Genomic DNA, 17,836 nt, shown 5'->3' on the forward strand with positions numbered 1-17,836 from the left:
AGGCACACGGAGAGGCTAATGAGAACGACCCAAATTTGAGTTTAGTTTACTCATAATCCCCAAAAGTGCAGGAACTCAGCGATGAGTAAATTTGCCTTGTTTTTCTGTGGAAAACCTAAAAATCTGCCAGAAAACGAGGAAATTTGACGAAAATTTTACTCTATAGTACCGTAGTACTAAGTGAACGCAATCTTTACTTTTCTCATATTCGAAAATTGGTTCCTGGACAAATCTAGAAATGTACTTTATGAGTAAACCAAACTCAAATTTGGGTTGTTCTCATTCGCCGTGCATTACAAATGTAAGTGTTGCCAGGACTACTTTCATGATCATCTCGTGACTGGTTAGCGTGGTAAGCGTGACTGCTTCTTACCCCAATGGGTCTGGGTTCAATCCCAGCCGAGGTCGGTGGGCAAAAAAAAAACCTCTGGTCACGTCTTCCTTCGGAAGAGAAGTATAGCCCTTGGTAGCTGTCCATGTTTTTATTGATGGGTGCGATATCCTACGCAAGTGTGGATGCGGCCTCCCTCCACATTCGATTGTCGTCAATGGATGGGAATCGATGTCCGTCGATGATTGGCACTAGCTTGCGGAACAGAGACCGACGTTGGAACTAAGAAGAAGAAGATGATATTTTCTCCCCTGATCTCTTACTATGCGTTTTTCTAATCCAACTCTTATGTAGGCAGACTTTACGGTTCCTGTGTTCTAAATACTTGTTGTAATATATAAACTTTCTATCGCAGTTGGAACATTTGTGTCCGATATCTTCTCCGGTGTCCTTTTCGGCTTTGACCATGCACTGCACCAGATGGCTACTATCATCGGTGATCGCTTTACACCAACAGCATGTGTACTGCTTTTGCAAGGATCCGACAACTTTCTTCCCCGGGTCTCTTGCCTCCTGTTTTGCCAACGCACGTGAAAGTTCTGATTCTGTGTGCCTTCGAAGGCTCGCTATAGTCCTGAAAAATTTCTCGCAATTTTGGCATTTATATATTTCACTTTTACGAGTTTCGCTGCCAGTAGCACCCTTTTCGCTGGATTTAGTTGGTCTGATTCTATAATTTCTTAGCGAACTGCCCTCTATTGGACATCCTAGAGTATTCATATGGCGCTTAATAGCATATGTGTATGGTGTTGAGAAGCCACAGCTGCATCTATGCAGTTTGGCCCCGCATGGCACCATAGCATGTTTAACGGCATTCTTCCTGGATAGGCAACTATAGCGACAGGTATTGCACCGAAATGCGGGATCATAAGCATCTTCCATGTGAATTTGAAGTGTCTTCTCCGTGGGAAAGCCAGAAAAGCAAATCGGACATCGAAATATATTCGTTAAGTTGGAGTTTCTTTGCATATTTTCCTCACGCATTCTTGGGTGGAGTTGCTGAAAATGATCACACAATTGTTGCTGAGTTTCGCAAACAGTAGCGCACTGAGAAATACAGCAATAGAACATTGTTGTCTTTCGATTGAAACTGAAACCCATGGCAATGATTTCATCATTCGTCTTATCAAGATCAGGAATGCTGTCCTGAAGACTTACTGAAAAGAAAGATATGCATATATGAATGAAACATCTTGGTCGATATGTATTGCATCTAACCGTAGAGTTTCGGTCGTCTAAACTGAGGGCTGTTTTGGGTACATTTTTCCTTGTGCACATAGGCGGCCTTCTCGATCAAGAAGTTGGAGTCCGTCTGCAATGTAGAATTTGTGTGATTCCGATGTTGCAACAGGTCGACTTCATCAGCGAAAGTCCTAGCACAAACGATGCAACGAAACTCGGAATCGTTACAATTCCTAGCGTTTGCTTCCTTTTCTAACTGATGGTCCGATTCAGCGTGTTCCGTCAATAGTTCTTCGAATTGATAATTCACGTTACAGTTCGGCAAACAACAGTAGAATCTATTTACAGATAATTCGACATTATATCCCAAATCCATTTCTAGATAATCGATTCCCGTATCTTCGACCTGAAGGGAAGGCTCAAGCTTAATCTGTCCCAACGTTAGACAGGATTCAAGATCATTGTGATCGGTTTGGTCACTAGGTTGCTTCTGGTCGTCGGTTCGGAGGGTCTGTCGGAAAAAGGTATCCGATTCGATACAAAGATTCCTTAATTCATATCCAGCCACTAGCGCTCCCGTGCAAACACGGCATAACTGTTGGGGTAGCTTATCACCTAACGCCACCTACAAGGAGGGCAGCTTCACGTATTAATAATTACAAGAAATGAAAAACATTATGATACCTACATTCAATCCCATCATGGACTTTAACATGTCCAGAACTGTCTCACCGGTTTGATTGTGAAAATCACTTTGATAATTCAATGAGAAGAAATCCTTCAGCTCAGTACGACGGCAAATTCTGCAGTAGTTATCCATTTTTGTTCGAATCTTTGATTAAACTTAAAATTATTGAACTATGCCTACTCTAAAAATCTAAATAATCAAAATTTCACTGCAAGTGAAACGAATTGAATCAAAGACTCACTTCCCGAGTCACTTCCTACTCAGCTGATAGAGGAAATTGATAAAATTTCTAAAAATTTGGGTCGTTAACCCAACCGAAATAAACAACAAAAGCGAAATCGAAAATTTGCTGACGTTCAAGGGGTCTGCTTAAATAATTACATGCATGTCATGATAATTGTTACACGGCCAATCATACCAACTCAGCGACTGAGAATAATTCTAGATAAACATTTCAAAAGGTCCTATCTGACATTTGTAAACAAATCGAGTTTAATGCTTCTCTGTACTGCAGAGCTCACCTTCTCTAAGTATTGTTCTAGAAATTTTAATTATCAATATTCAGAAAATTATAAAAATATGTGAAAAAAACGTCCAATTTGAAAGTTTTTATAATATCGCACAGCTCTCTGATTGGACCTTAAACATGTTTACAGTCCAATCTGTCATTCAACCAAAAAAAAAAGTAGCAGGGTCTGTGCCTAGGGGCACGAACGGAAGCTTGACGTAGGACCGCTAGTGTACGGAATAAATGTGAAGAGCATTTCAGTGCCAACGTTTCAAAGGGGCGTAATTGCTTTTGTAAACAATGACTTTAGCCGTCAATTTCTCGCGAATGAAATCTTACCTCTCCAAAATAACAATGCTAGCTGGTAGAGGAAACATTCCTCTACCTGCTGGTGTCATTATTTTTCATGAGTGAGCTTTTATTCGCGAAAAATCGACGGCTAAAGCCATTGTTTACAAATGCAATTACGCCCCTTTGAAATGTTGGCACTGATTTAGTTCTTTTAATTGATCAATTTACACTAAGATTATTTTACAGATTTCTTTAAAATTTTACCGAAATCTCAACAGCTGAACGTTCGGTAAACAATTTTACAGTTTTCCTGTAATTATTTACAGATATCTGTGAAAAATTCACAGATATTTGTGAAAAATTACAGGAAATCTGTGAAACTATTTACCGAACGTTCAGCTGTTGAGATTTTGGTGAAAGTTTACAGATTTCTGTAAAATTTCTAAGTGTGTTATCTATTATCTCAACTCTTTCCGATTTTGAATTGAAGGCGTACCAAATTTGTAGTAATTTTTTTTCAAAGAGAAAGTTGACTAAGAGAATCAATCAAAGTCACTTGCACCCCTGCTTCCAAGTTTGGTTACAAGATTACAACTCTGGAGAGCATTTTGTGTGGTCGTTGGGGGCTTGTGGTTCTGAATATGGACAAACAAGCACAGATAAATTATATTCCAACTCTTTACTAATGTAAGCTTGATGGCCGTTTTATTGAAGAGGACATCCATGACCACTTACGCTTGGCGGACCTCATTTTCCAGGAACACCTTCAGCACACCTCGTAGATCAGACCGGAGATACGTTTGACACCACCACGGCGAGCCAGACGACCGATGGCGGTTATCTCGAAGAACTTTGCGTTTGGTTCTGAATATGGCGATGAGTGTGCAAACTATTACGCAATTCCATCCTCCCTATTCGCACGCGCCCGAGGATCGGAGGCGAATGCCAGTTCGACTTGTTTCGTCTACTTACTACTCTCTGACGACTGTGCTGGGGAAGCAGCATATGCATGTAGGTAATTGGTGGATTTGTTAGTTAATTCGACGCTTTTGGACAATGCTGGACATTTACCAGTATTTCAATAGATTATTGTTGAAAATCAACATTCGAAAGCATTCTGATCGATGCGTAGCCATATTTCTGATCGATTGGTGATACAGTTATTGAAATTGGACCCGGGGCAGCTGAGTTATTAACGTTCAAAATCTTTCTTAATTTGTTACATGTTCCATTTTCGGTTTTCACAAAGTGTACCCCCATATAGAAATCAAAGACGTAGTCCTACGTCAAAATACAAATGCTAATAGGACCTTTGTTTCATCTCGTGTTTCACGTGGAATAGAAAAACTAAAACTCATAATAGTTAGTTGGAAATGCTATACTAATATGAACATGAAGCTTTAGAAATTCCTATGGATCCAACATCTAACTGGGAAGTGGGATATGAGAAAGTTTCATTTACGATGCCTGTAATCAATCGCCCTGCTTCTGGTATTGAGTTGACGAATTAATTGCAATTCCAGGAGTACACCAAGGCAAAAGCTTATTCAAAATTCTGTCAAATTCGACATGCGATATTACAAGCGTGAATTTGGACGAGGATTTCGATCCAATTGCGGATCAACCACTTGAATTGCCAAGTGCTAAATTGGACGATTTACGCAAACTGATGCCATATGTCAAGCAAAAAGATTATTTTGCAACATTGCAACAGAAAAAAAAACAGGAAGAAGAACAATAATACGGTTGTAGACCACTTTGATGTGGATCTCGCTCGGGATCTCGATCCATTGGAGGACAGCGATGTAGATTTGATCGAATAACATGAATGAATGTAAATTATTGATGAACAGCTTGAGCTAATAAATGTAAAACGAATGATGTAGAATGAAAAAAAAAGAGTTTGTTTATTTTTATGTACCGAATATTAAAAAATATGCAAATTTTCCATACACTTACATTTTTCCTGCATACATCAGAAAAAAAATAATGGACAAGTTCTTATTATAAACGTTGTTTACTTAATGAATTGGCAGAATAGTAGTTTTAAGCCCATCAACAATTACAAATAATGATGTAGTTGTAATTATCTGACCTCTAAACCGTATTCTCACCAAGGTCCTAAGTAACATTAACTTTGCAATCAGGCCAATTTGACAGGTCCTAACTGATACTGAAAAAAGCCAAAGATCCTATGTAACAAAACCACGAATTAAACCTGAAAATTATGAATAAAACGAAGAAACATACACTTCAGTCGGATTCTATGTGTTTCCTATGCATTTGAGAATACAAAAGATTATCGTTTTATGTCGTAATTAAAAATGGCATTTAAAAATATATTGCAAAAGTTCAAATCAATTTTTTTCCAATCAGCTTCAATGACAGATAGGACCTTTTGAAATGTTTGTCTAGAATTGACTCAGAGAAATTTCTTTCCATACGAAATTTACTCAGATTTGGAAGAAACTGCAGTTACTCATCACGCTAACTTGAAAGTACTCATTAATGAGTAAAAAAACCCATTTTGAAGAAAAGTGGCTTAACTCATTAATGATTAAACAATTTTACCCATTAATGAGTATCTGTTACTCATTAATGATAAACAATTACTCATTAATGGGTAACAGATACTCATTAATGGGTAAAAAAATTACTCATTTAATGAGTTAAGCCACTTTTCTTCAAAATGGGTCTTTTTCAACCATTAATGGGTACTTTCACGTTAGCGTGATAGCTTATGAGTAACTGCAGTTTCTTCCAAATCTGAGTACATTTCGTATGGAAAGAAAATTCTCTGAGTCAATTATTCTCAGTCGCTAAGTTGGTATAATTAGCCGTGTATACACGCTATCTTGAAAGTACCCATAAGCTCATCAACAGCAGCCGTGGACCCGAGGATTAACAACCAACAACGAAATCAGTACACCCCAGATGGCATGGGATCGAAACTAGAAATTATGCAGATAAAAAATCACAAATAAAATCAGCAGTTGTGTGTCGATATTTTGATTTTACAACAGAAATCGATATTTTGATCTGGCAACACAATCGATATTTTAACATTGGTAACGATTAGTAGCAATATTTTGAGAAAGATCTTTATAAACGATTCACGATTAGACTTTTAGCATCTTTACAATTATTCATGAAATGGTGACGATCGCTATCGATGTTTCTTATGAATGGCTTTGAAGATCGATGTATAGAAAATTAAAGAAAATTAACGAAATGGTTGGTCGGGTCATAAGAAACATCGATAGCGATCGTCACCATTTCATGAATAATTGTAAAGATGCTAAAAGTCTAATCGTGAATCGTTTATAAAGATCTTTCTCAAAATATTGCTACTAATCGTTACCAATGTTAAAATATCGATTGTGTTGCCAGATCAAAATATCCATTTCTGTTGTAAAATCAAAATATCGACACACAACTGCTGATTTTATTTGTGATTTTTTATCTGCATAATTTCTAGTTTCGATCCCATGCCATCTGGGGTGTACTGATTTCGTTGTTGGTTGTTAATCCTCGGGTCCACGGCTGCTGTTGATGAGCTTATCAGCGACAGGCAAACACACTCTAGTATGTGGTGTATTGAAATTTCTGTAAATCTTTTCATACATGAATTCAATATTTATTTGTCATAACCATCAACCAGTCAGCCATGTAGGTGTAACAGAGGTCAAAAAGGTATCAATTTTCCTCATTGGGTTCCAAATGCCGAGAATCCCACCACGCATGCTATCACGGGTTATTAAATATATAGACGTAAACTTGAAGAACTACAATGGTGCATCGTGGCCATCGGTCTTCTCGTTCATTTACCGGCAGATTGCTTCTTCCGATGAAATGCCGAATATGTCGATACATAATATAAATATTGCCATCTGTCACCTGGTGTGTCTCGAACTCTCTTTAACCAGCGATGCAAATCGATAACAAGGAGATTATAAATGTGCATCGATGGCAATCTTTGTTGTTCTTTGTCAAAAATCAAAGTTACGATGATATCAGTATTTAAATATTTATTGATGAATATTTGTAAAGAATACTAAAGTCCATGTGACATATCGAAATTAAAAGAAATTTAGTATGGCACCTTTATAGATTACTGTCATATGACCGATGAAGAAATAATCTTAAATGTAAGTATCGAGCAATAAAGATTTTTAAATGTGTACATCGAAATCATAGAAAATTTAAAGTAAAGAATTGCCGAAATAAATCTTTATTTCTGTATAAAGAACTTTGAAGAAGTTTCAAGAATGGTTGGTCGGGGAATGGCTTTGAAGATCGATGTATAGAAAATTAAAGAAAATTAACGAAATGGTTGGTCGGGATGGTTGCCAATTAGGTTCTGCAGAGTGACGTCATGAATGAACTCAGTGTTTATTGGCTGAACCTTTTTGACAGTTCAGCACTTATTTGTTTTCTAATTTTTTTTTAATTTCCTAATTTAAGCTTGAAAATTGTCGAAGAAATGCGCGGTGAAAGGATGTTGCTTCTGGACATTGCAGAAGTGTGATTTACAGCTCACCGCGGTCTGAAAAATTATCGAGAAAATATGCTCAAGAAAAAATTGACTAAGTTCACGTAAACAGTACCACTGAACTTTTTTGACATCTCGGTCGACATGAACAAACACCCAGAAACACCTTCCGACAACTACGTTGACAGTTTTATGGGATTCTTGACTCCCCCCTTCCCCTTGCGTAGACAATTCTAGATAGAGCTGGAATTAGGGCGTAACAACTTTTGTAAACAATGACTTCTATCGATGACTTCTAGGAACTAAAGGCACGCCCACGCAGACCAAAATAACCACCGGATAGGGAAAAACTTTCCCTACCCGATGAGGAGGTTGGTTTGCGTGGGCGAGCCTTAAATTTCTAGAAATCATCGATTGAAGTCATTGTTTACAAAAGCTGTTAGGCCCTAATTCCAGCTCTATCTAGTCCATACAATTTTGTTTTAAATCACAAGGTGGTACAGTACCTTCCTGACTACCATTTCCATTCCCGCATAAACGGGAAATTTTCTCGACTTACCTGGGCATAGAGTATGATTGTACTTGCCACACAATTATACTAGTGCAAAAATGGTACAGGCATCGAAAGCTCTCAATTAATAACTGTGGAAGGGCATCCAGAACACTAAGTTGAGAGCACGCAATAAGCTAATATTCGATACGCAATAAGCTTGAAATGTGAGGAAGAAGAAGAACATGATTGGTGCTCATTTTATAAAGGTGGGGCGGGGCCAATCTAAATTTAGGCACTCTACTCTAAAATCTGTTAAAGGGAATCTAGTATCATGTAGAAACAATGTCCAAAGTAATGCCTTGTTCAGACTACAGAGTTATAACATGTTATAGCGCTATCTTGATGGTGGTTTCTGTGTTGCAATTATTTGACAACCGTTATAACATGTTATAACTCTCCAGTCTGAACAAGGCATAAACACTCATTGATTATGTCATTGAGAAAAATCGTTCAATGTAACATGTCCGATGCACAAATTGGGTTCTTTAAGGGTATTGAGGTAAATGCATATTCGTAATCTGCATTAAAAATGGAACCCAATCCCAAAATTTCATCAATCTTGGTACACTGGAACTATTTTAAATAAGAACGATTACATTTGCAAAAATCACCTCATTAGCGCTCCTACGTGCCACTTTGTATGGGAGCGAGCTGTCAGTTTGTCTGTTTAGTGTCAAACAGTGAAGTTATTATTTTGCTTTAAATCTTGATTTAAAAATCAAGATGAAAGTGTGTGGGTTCGGAATAAATATCACTGTGCTCAGAAAACGAAGTTCTTTCAGATGATATATAAAAACCGATATATTTTTAAGAATTAAAGAGCCCAATTGACTAGCATGAAATTCAAAGTAAAATTGTAATTTTACCGTTTCTACTGAATTTTCAACGTAATTCACTGACTACATTGAAAATAGTATTGCAAAATGTATTGTTTCTAAACAGTTAACAGTCTGTCGAACTTCAACTTCGATATTCTCAAAATGGTGGATATGTTACATTGGTCTATTTGAAAAGTGACGCGAGTATTCATACTTATAAATCTAGAGTAACATTTGAAATGGGCCTATGTCCAAAACGTAAACAAACCAGAAAATGAATTTTAAATTTTGACCTCCACTATTCAATTCATATTTAAGAAAATTGAAGTATTTTAGGCATTTATATTGTTCACAATAACAATAGTAACTGTATCTCAGTATACAACATCCAAAATATACGAAAAGCTTTCAAAAATATATGAAAATCGATAACAATATAATTTCATAAATTAATAAGCCTTTTTTGTGAATTTTTCAATGGATAGGTCCTTTTTGTTAAGCCGTTGTGCTTGTCATCAGAAATGGTAGGCCCTTTGCTAAGCCTTTTCGCAACGTCAAATAAATTCAAAACAAACCAAATAAATGAATGGTTGGCCGTTTCAGTAAGCGGGCATATTAATGAATCGAAAAATTTCGTTGATCGGCCGTTTCGAAAATCGAGTTATTTTTAATGATTTTTCTCGATTATGTGGAACTTTCCTACACGATTAGTACCCGAAAAAAAATAACAACAAAAATACATTAAAAAACAATGTAACAGTAAGACGAAAATTATTGTCTTAACAATGATTTATATTGTTACGTCTACAATAAATTTACCTTGATTTATGTTGTACAAAACAGTAAATTTCATGGTAAATGGAAAATGTACAATAAAAAGGGGGGTTTGTTAAGTATCTTAACAATGAAATTTTCTTGATTTTCCCATATATTTTTTTTTTCAATATCTTTATATATTATTGTTATTTTACTGTTGGTTGGCGAATTTATTGATTGAAAAAAATAACACGCCCCGGGAAAGGAAGGGGGTGGTATGTCTGTTACGGGTGAGTCCTTTTTTTTACTGGTCATGGATTGAGATTCGATCCGGAACTTGTGAGAAATGGAGGCCAACTCCCCTGCACTCGATCTCTCTAGGTCACGTCTCCTTGGTGGTTGAGCGTCATTGATAAGTAAGTTAATGCATTCTACTGGAGAGAATCGCCCATGAAATATGCTTCCACCTGAGAGTTCTTTCCTGACATCTTCAAGTGGTGGAATTTTTTATTATTATATTGTATGATTATTGACTGCACGGAAAAGGTCTGCATTAAGCGGGATTTAGATGAGGTAGGTGAGTTGAATTCAACTCAAACCGATCTGGTCGTAGGCGTTCAATTGACTTGGCAACGAATAGAGCAAGTCCGATATCGGTCAGATTTCTGGACGTTCATTTCGCAGTTCAAGAGAGTTGAACGCTGAATTGAACCATCTTAACCCAGCTTTAGAGAGAGTCTAGGATAAGAGATGAGCGGACGCGGACTGGCTGGTTTTGAACCAAACGAACTGCACACAAAGAAAAGTCGTTTATAAAATTAAAAAATCCATTGGTAGATTTAAAAGTTTGCATTGGTTCTTTTTGGTAGAAAGCGGTTAGCTTTCAAAATAAAAGTCAACCACCCGTCAATTCAAAAGTTGTCCGCTCGATACTTTTAAAAGTTCATATTTTCAAAATGAATTGTAGAACTGTCAAATGAAAAATGTATTAGTGTTTAAATTAATGGTGGATTATTTTTGACTTGAAAATGTGGCATAGTTAAAATTAAATGGGCATTTTGAATTTAAACTAAAATATTTTCAAAAAATATTTATTTTGCAAAAAAAAATTGTTTTTAATTTTAGTGGATAAATTTTCAATCTTCTTTATTATTATTTTTCAATTGGATAAGAGCCAATTTTTTTTTTTTACATTGTTATTGTTATCTTTGTTGATGTTTACGTTATTGCGTCTTGGAGTTATTCTCGCTTTGAGTAAACCTGCTACAGGAACAGGTACATGGTGATGTCACAGATGCAGGGTTAAGGACAGAAGACAACCTCCAGCATTGTCAGCAGCGTGATTGTTTACCGGTGGAGATTTTACGGCAGCAGATAGTGGAAGGAAGGTGTCAAATTAGACCGTTTTCGGTGAGGGTTTCTGTTCATTCCTAGCCATCTCGTCCGCTCGCAGATGACTATTGTTTCGGTTTATCTGAAATTTATAAAAATCTCTAATTAAACTCTACTATTGTTCTTAAATTTGATCGCTTACCTGATGCGATAATTATTTTCCACGGAGGAAAATTATTGTCCTTCCCAACTTTTCCTCGCTCTTCGTGACACATCTGACGTCAAGCCAAATTAAGCGGCAAAACGAGGTCCAGTGCTGCCAAAAACTTTGCCTAGAAAATGTATTTTTGACAGTTGAACAACTTTCATTTTAAAAAATGCACTTTTAAAATTACAAGTCGAAACTGAAAGAAAAACTTTCAAACCAAAAAAATAACTTTTATTTTGAATATTTTCGTTGTTAAAATTATGAAATTTAGGAAACTTTTAATTTGAAATGGCATTATTCTTATTAAAACAATTTTTGTTTTTTGTGTGTGTCAACCCTAATAAAAAATAACCATAAACGAACGACAACCCAAATAATAGAACTATTCCACAAATGGTTTGGATGATACCCGGAACACGTCGTTAAGCAAAATAACCATAACAATTTTATTAGGGAAAGCCAGAGCCATACGAGCTGCACCTATCTTGATTGCATTGGCAGTGTTGCTGACCCTCTCATAGTCTGCATGCTTCAATCAGATTTATTTTTATTGTTCGTGAAGTAACCCACAATGAAAACACACCAATATTTAATGTAACAACAATTTTTATTGTAATAGAGTTGTTCATTATTGTTGATGATCGAATCATGTTAACAATAAAATAAATGAAAAATACGATAAAAATCATTGTAACAACATTTTATTATGTACATTCATTGTTCAGCTTAGGTAGCAGTTTTGCCGTTTTTAGAAGAGTACAACATTATAACAATCATTTTTATTGTCGACAATAAATATTAATGTTAGTGCATTGTTTCCACTGAAAATTTCACTTAATTTTTTTTTCGGGTAGCTATCAAGCGGTGCTAAAAAATGGTATCAAAACTAAAGCCCTACAGTAAAGGCCCACGCACATTAGATCCGGATCGGACGCGTTGCGGCAAAGTGACAGCTAAATCTATTGTCTAACTGTTAAATTTACGTCAATGCAACGCAAACGGATCTAATGTGGGTGGCCCTTAACAGTACTGTAGGGCTTTAATCAAAACCCGATTTTGTTTACGTTTTGGACATAGGCCCATTTCAAATGTTACTCTAGAAATGGAGAATTTAAATTAAGCGTGAAATTGTCAACTATCTTTGCTTTGTTGTTTATTTCCTGGATTTAGGTTCGCTTCGAGGATGATTAGTGCATTGAAACGGTTGTTTTGAAGTGGAATCTTTTCTTTTAGTTATTTAAAACAAATTCTTACGGAAATGGATATTTGCTGCAGAATATGCCGTCGTAAAGAGTTGAAGCATTTCTTTCCCTTGAATTATCAAAGTGATTATAGTGACACGGTTCTGAGCATGATGCAGTCTATGACAGGACTTGAGGTAGGTGTCACCTGGATTTACCCGGAATGAAAAGAAATTTATAATATTAACAGATTTTAATGTCCTTTTCAGGGTGCACTTGGAGATAAGTTACCACAACAGATATGTCGCATATGTATGGGAAGCTTGGTAGCTGGGTACGAGTTGAGGCAACTCTGCATCGAATCGTATACCTATTTCCAAAAGACAATTCAAACCGATAACCAGAAACTACCCAGGGAAGAAACATTGCCCTGCGATGAATTTGATAACAATGATCTTGAGTCCTGCTTAACGCTAGGACAGATCAAGTTTGAACCTTTCGTTGACGCTGAAGAAATGGTTACCGATTTGGTAGAAACGGACAATGTGGGATACAAAGAAAACGGAACTGAAGACAAATTTTACTGCTGTTTTCCGAACTGCGGTGTCAATTATCAGTTCAAAGAACTACTGATAGAGCACGCTGCATCCGATCATCAATTGGAAAAGAAATCAAATGCAGCTAAGTGCAATGAATCCGAATTCTATTGCATCGTGTGTGCCAGATCTTTCACGGATGAGATCAACCTGGTGGAGCACCGAAATCGGAAGAAAACAGCAATGTTCCACTGTTTGTACTGTGGATATCAAACGGAATCCAAAGCCTTGTACGGGGAACATACTCGAGCGCATAACAAGAAAGAGAAAGTATGTGAATGTGGCTTCAAAACGACCCTCACATTTAGCTTTAAACGACACCAGGCGAAATGTGTACCATCCAAACGCAAACGTCCAGTAAGGCAACAGAAATGGAACGGTATGAGGTACGGGTGGATGGATGGAAGTCTAAGTTAATAATTATTTTCTTTTTCAGCACTTGAAGAGCACATCGCTGATGATAAAACGAACGATGAAATGATGGCTATGGGATTCATTTTGAGTCGCCACACAAGCATGTTTTATTGTTGCATTTCTCATTGTGCCACCGTCTGCGAAACTCAGCAGCAATTGAGTGACCACTTCCAGACAGCACATCCTGAAGTGCGTGTGGAAAACATGAATAGTGATTCGGGTAGCAGGAATGTGGTGCGATGCCCGATTTGTTTTCATGGACTGCCTACAAAAAAGGCGCTTCAGATTCATCTGGAAGATGCTTATGCTCCCACATTTCGTTGCAATACATGCCGCTATAATTGCACCTCGAGAAAATCTGCTATTTTACATGCTTCTACGTCTTGCGTGGCGAAAATGCATCGATGCAGCTGTGGCTATTCGACATCCTACCTAGGTACTATCAAGCGTCACATACAGGCTTCGGGTTGTCCGCAGGAAGGTAGTACGCTAAAATACGTGAGAACCAAAAGAAACAAATCAAATAATCACATTGGTCCGAGAAAGCAACTCCCTAAATGTAAATATTGTGAGAAATCTTTCACGACACTCGAGAATCTACGAAGACACATGGACTCAGAACTATCCCTTGCGTTGGCAAAACAAGAAGCGCACGACGCAGGAAAGCAAATTGAAGGATCTGAGCAAAAGGAATACACTTGCCATTGGTGTAACGCGATCGTTAATGACGTCACTCATCTGGTCCAGTGCATGGTAAATAGCGAAATGATCGCGGGCCAAGATCAGGAATACAAATGCACCAAGTGTAACGAAAGTTTTAAAATGTATAATCAATATGTGGAACATACTACCAATCAGGTCTGCTCAGTTGAGAGTTGGTTGTCGTGCAAACACTGCGGTATAAAGTTTCCAAATAAGAACACGCTGGTGAAGCATGTGGCGGAATTGCATCTTACATCCGATCGATTTGACAAAGCTAAACGGCACGAGTGCGAAGATTGTTTACAGCGTTTTGGTACTTTGTTTTCGCTTAACAGGCATCGCAAGAATATACACAATGCGGTTGAGGATAATAAGGAGACATCAAAAAAGGTCAAGAACTGAGAAGGAAGAAAACGTTGCATGCATCTATCGAAATGACTTTATTATTCGAAAACATTTATCCTCTTTTGTTTGAAAAGTAAATATGAATATAGACTGCAATTATCCAGTACAGTTCTATCAACTTTCATAAGCCTAAAGAGAACACTTTCCCTTGTAAAGAAGGCAGATGAATAATCCAGTGATGCTCGAAGATGAGTTTGAAGAAGGGCTTCGAGTCAGGAACTCAGAAGCACTGACTCAAACGGTCCGGTTCGTGAACAAATTCGACAGCGGGCTTCCATAGTTAGCCACGGATAACTCTATCAAATTTACTAGAAGTCACAAAACTGGCAAAAAAAATAATAAATTTTTGATTTTACACCTTTTTTAAACTAAAGAAAACAATATAGCACGTCAACAATAACAATATAGTCGCTATATTCATATTGGTGTTGACGGCGACTCTGTAGCTCTTTAGTCCTAGTGTCCTAGAGTCGGTATATAGAGATTGCTGACGTTTATCGTACGTAGTGTGCGTCACGTATACGTATACGCAAAATGTTTTCATCGGGAAAAAAAAACTTCATAGCGGAAAATTTTCCCGATGAAAACAAATCACTTACACAATCATACTTTAGCAATCTCTATAATGAGTCACGCCAAGAGAAAAACAGTTGAACTCGCATCACGGTTTTCGAAAGATTACCTTTCTTTTCACTTGGCAACAGAGGACTGCTACATCAACTTCAAATGACTTCTAGCGAGCAAAAAAAATAGCGGCTGTTGTAAATCATTCTATTAGTGATTTTGTCCAATCATCTTAACAAAAAATAGTAGAAATTCTCATTACTGATCGTTACCAAACGTATACCATGACAATTTAATGCTCACTGCGGGTTTATGATCATTTCTTCGATTATATTTTATATTTTATTGCGATACCTTTCGTGGACCTTTCATAGCATCGTAATGTTTGTTTACTTTGCACGATAGGTAGCCAGTTTGACAGGCCAATAGGTAGACTTGGCTTCACTCTTGGCGTGACTCATTATACACCGACTCTATTTAGTCCTATGAGAAAATCCATAAGCAAACGTCAGACTGTGCGTGAAACATGGCGGACTTTGTACTATCCTTTCACTCCACCGAAAATTCCCCTAAGAAACTGTCTATATTAGCTGGAGGAGCAAATTTTTCGACGGCGCCGTCAACGCCAATAGCGACTATAGTGAACCAGAGACGATGTTATATTTTAAGAGACGCGCGGAGAGAATAAAAGTAATTCTAGTTGCACGGCCAACTAACATATTTTTCTCCAAGGTTTGGCAACCTGCAATTTTGTGTTTACTTCGAGTGACTTTTAATTTGAGCGACTGTCGTAAGCGTCACGGTAAAATGAATACTTTTTTAATCGTATCGGTAGTATCGCTATTCAATTAAAGAATTTGAAGGCTCAATTTTGAACAACTCTGAGTGAAACCAAATATACCACATTTTAGGGCATATTCTACAGAGCGTTGCACAATGTATGAGTGAAATCTCTCTTTTGAAGTACTTCACAATCTTGATATATTACACCGGAAACGCCTTGAACTTTGTTACAGAGCCTGTGTAGCTGTATTTCATTGTGCTCGAGCGAATATTTCGTGAGAACATAACGAGAATACAGCTGTTGAATAACAATAACACAGACAAACAGACATAACTCTCGCACGTTGTTCATCGAACAAGCATTTAACGGACAATTTAAAAGTATCGTAGTTGGTAGTACCACCACCTGTGGCACGCATAGTCAATTCCCTTGCGTTTGACGTTTACACACTACCGCCATCTGTTCAGTGTAGTGCCCACCACAGTGTACTCAACAGATGGCGGTAATGTTTTAGCGTCAATATTTTACAGTGAGAAATATTCAATGTGTTATGTCTGTTTGTCTGTGACAATAATATTACCTATCCAATTTAACTTTTCATACGCAAACTTATAGTACGTTCAGACTACAGAGTTATAACATGTTATAGTGCTATCTTGATGGTGGTTTCTGTGTTGCAATTATTTGACAACCGTTATAACATGTTATAACGGTTGTCAACTAATTGCAACACAGAAACCGCCATCAAGATAGCGCTATAACATGTTATAACTCTGTAGTCTGAACGTACTATTAGACGCTAAGAGAAGAGGAGACAATACGGGGGTGAAAACGAACAACTTTTCTGTCAAACGCGAACCAGCTCGTGATTGGCTAATTATTAGTGCGTAAAATAGAGATAGAGATAGATATAGATAGAGATAAAAGAATAAGAAGCTAGTCCCTAATAAACAAATACCATAACTGAACTGTATTCCTGTTGGGTAAACTATCACACAAATGGTTTGGATGATACCCCGAACACGTCGTTAAGCTCTCTTTTATGATTATTTTGATTAGGGGTTGTCTCCTCTTCCTCTTACACGCTAACTTGAAAGTACCCATTAATGGTTGAAAAAGACCCATTTTGAAGAAAAGTGGCTTAACTCATTAAATGAGTAAATTTTTTACTCATTAATGAGCATCTGTTACCCATTAATGAGTAATTGTTAATCATTAATGGGTAACAGATACTCATTAATGGGTAAAATTGTTTAATCATTAATGAGTTAAGCCACTTTTCTTCAAAATGGGTCTTTTTTTACTCATTAATGAGTACTTTCAAGTTAGCGTGTAGGTTAGACGGCAAGCGAGTGTCAAAAAAGCCAAAACAAAGAGGATGTGAAATGTTTTGTTTGGATTGGAACACGGCCAATGATATCAACCCATATTTGAGTTCAGTTTACTCATAAATCGCACAAAGTATAGGAACTCAGCGATGAGTAAATTTGCCTCATCTGTTTTCCAGGTTTCTCCAAGAAAAAATTTCTTGTTTTTTTCCTTGATTTGTTTTTGTCAATGGACCCTACCTATCGACTCATCAACTCATGAATCGGGGACCAACGGCTTTACTTCCCCTCGTGATCAGAGATGTTATACCTCAGAACATCCCGGCGGCGCCGTCTGGGATTGAACCCAGGCCTGCTGGGGTGAGAGGCAATCACGCTTACCACTTCCACGCAAGCTAACCATGTCATTCGATAAAGGAAGTTTGCTCTATCAGATGGTGGTGTTAGATTGTGTTTTGATTATCGAGGAATTTGCGTTTAAAGCCATTGTTTACATTTGGTTGTTCCGCCTATTTCAATTGTTGGTCTAGAAAAGTAAAGATTGGATTCTCTTAAGGGCCACCCATATTAAGGCCGGCGCACAATGCATGCGTTTTCGGGTTTTTTGACAGATAATGTATGGGTTAACTGTTAAAAAACCTGA

General features: G+C 37.3%; 1 protein-coding gene and 1 long non-coding RNA gene across 2 annotated transcripts; one reads left to right on the top strand and one right to left on the bottom strand.

The window, feature by feature from the left end:
* Positions 1–2,501, bottom strand: LOC135714585 (zinc finger protein Xfin-like). Its single transcript, XM_065237971.1, has 3 exons — positions 2,262–2,501; positions 1,610–2,198; positions 1–1,548 (listed from the first exon to the last, which is right to left on the bottom strand). Exons 1-3 carry the CDS (start codon positions 2,391–2,393, stop codon positions 614–616), a joined length of 1,656 nt encoding a protein of 551 aa, XP_065094043.1. The 5' UTR covers positions 2,394–2,501; the 3' UTR covers positions 1–613.
* A 9,914-nt stretch (positions 2,502–12,415) lies between these two features.
* On the top strand, positions 12,416–14,105 carry LOC135714586 (uncharacterized). The gene is made up of 3 exons (XR_010518849.1): positions 12,416–12,597; positions 12,670–13,375; positions 13,433–14,105. It is a non-coding gene; the product is annotated as an uncharacterized LOC135714586 (long non-coding RNA).
* The last annotated feature ends 3,731 nt before the right edge of the window (positions 14,106–17,836 follow it).

Source organism: Ochlerotatus camptorhynchus, unplaced genomic scaffold (genome assembly GCF_037179485.1).
Source record: "Ochlerotatus camptorhynchus isolate MF236.1 unplaced genomic scaffold, CSIRO-AGI_Acam_v1.1 ptg000667l, whole genome shotgun sequence".
Taxonomy (NCBI): domain Eukaryota; kingdom Metazoa; phylum Arthropoda; class Insecta; order Diptera; family Culicidae; genus Ochlerotatus; species Ochlerotatus camptorhynchus.

Excerpts from the sequence above, each read along its gene's own strand:
- LOC135714585 (XM_065237971.1), bottom strand. The coding sequence starts at position 2,393 with ATGGATAACTACTGCAGAATTTGCCGTCGTACTGAGCTGAAGGATTTC. Across the intron at positions 2,199-2,261 it reads AGTCCATGATGGGATTGAAT|GTGGCGTTAGGTGATAAGCT; the intron begins GTAGGTATCATA and ends CCCTCCTTGTAG. Across the intron at positions 1,549-1,609 it reads TAGACGACCGAAACTCTACG|TAAGTCTTCAGGACAGCATT; the intron begins GTTAGATGCAAT and ends CTTTCTTTTCAG.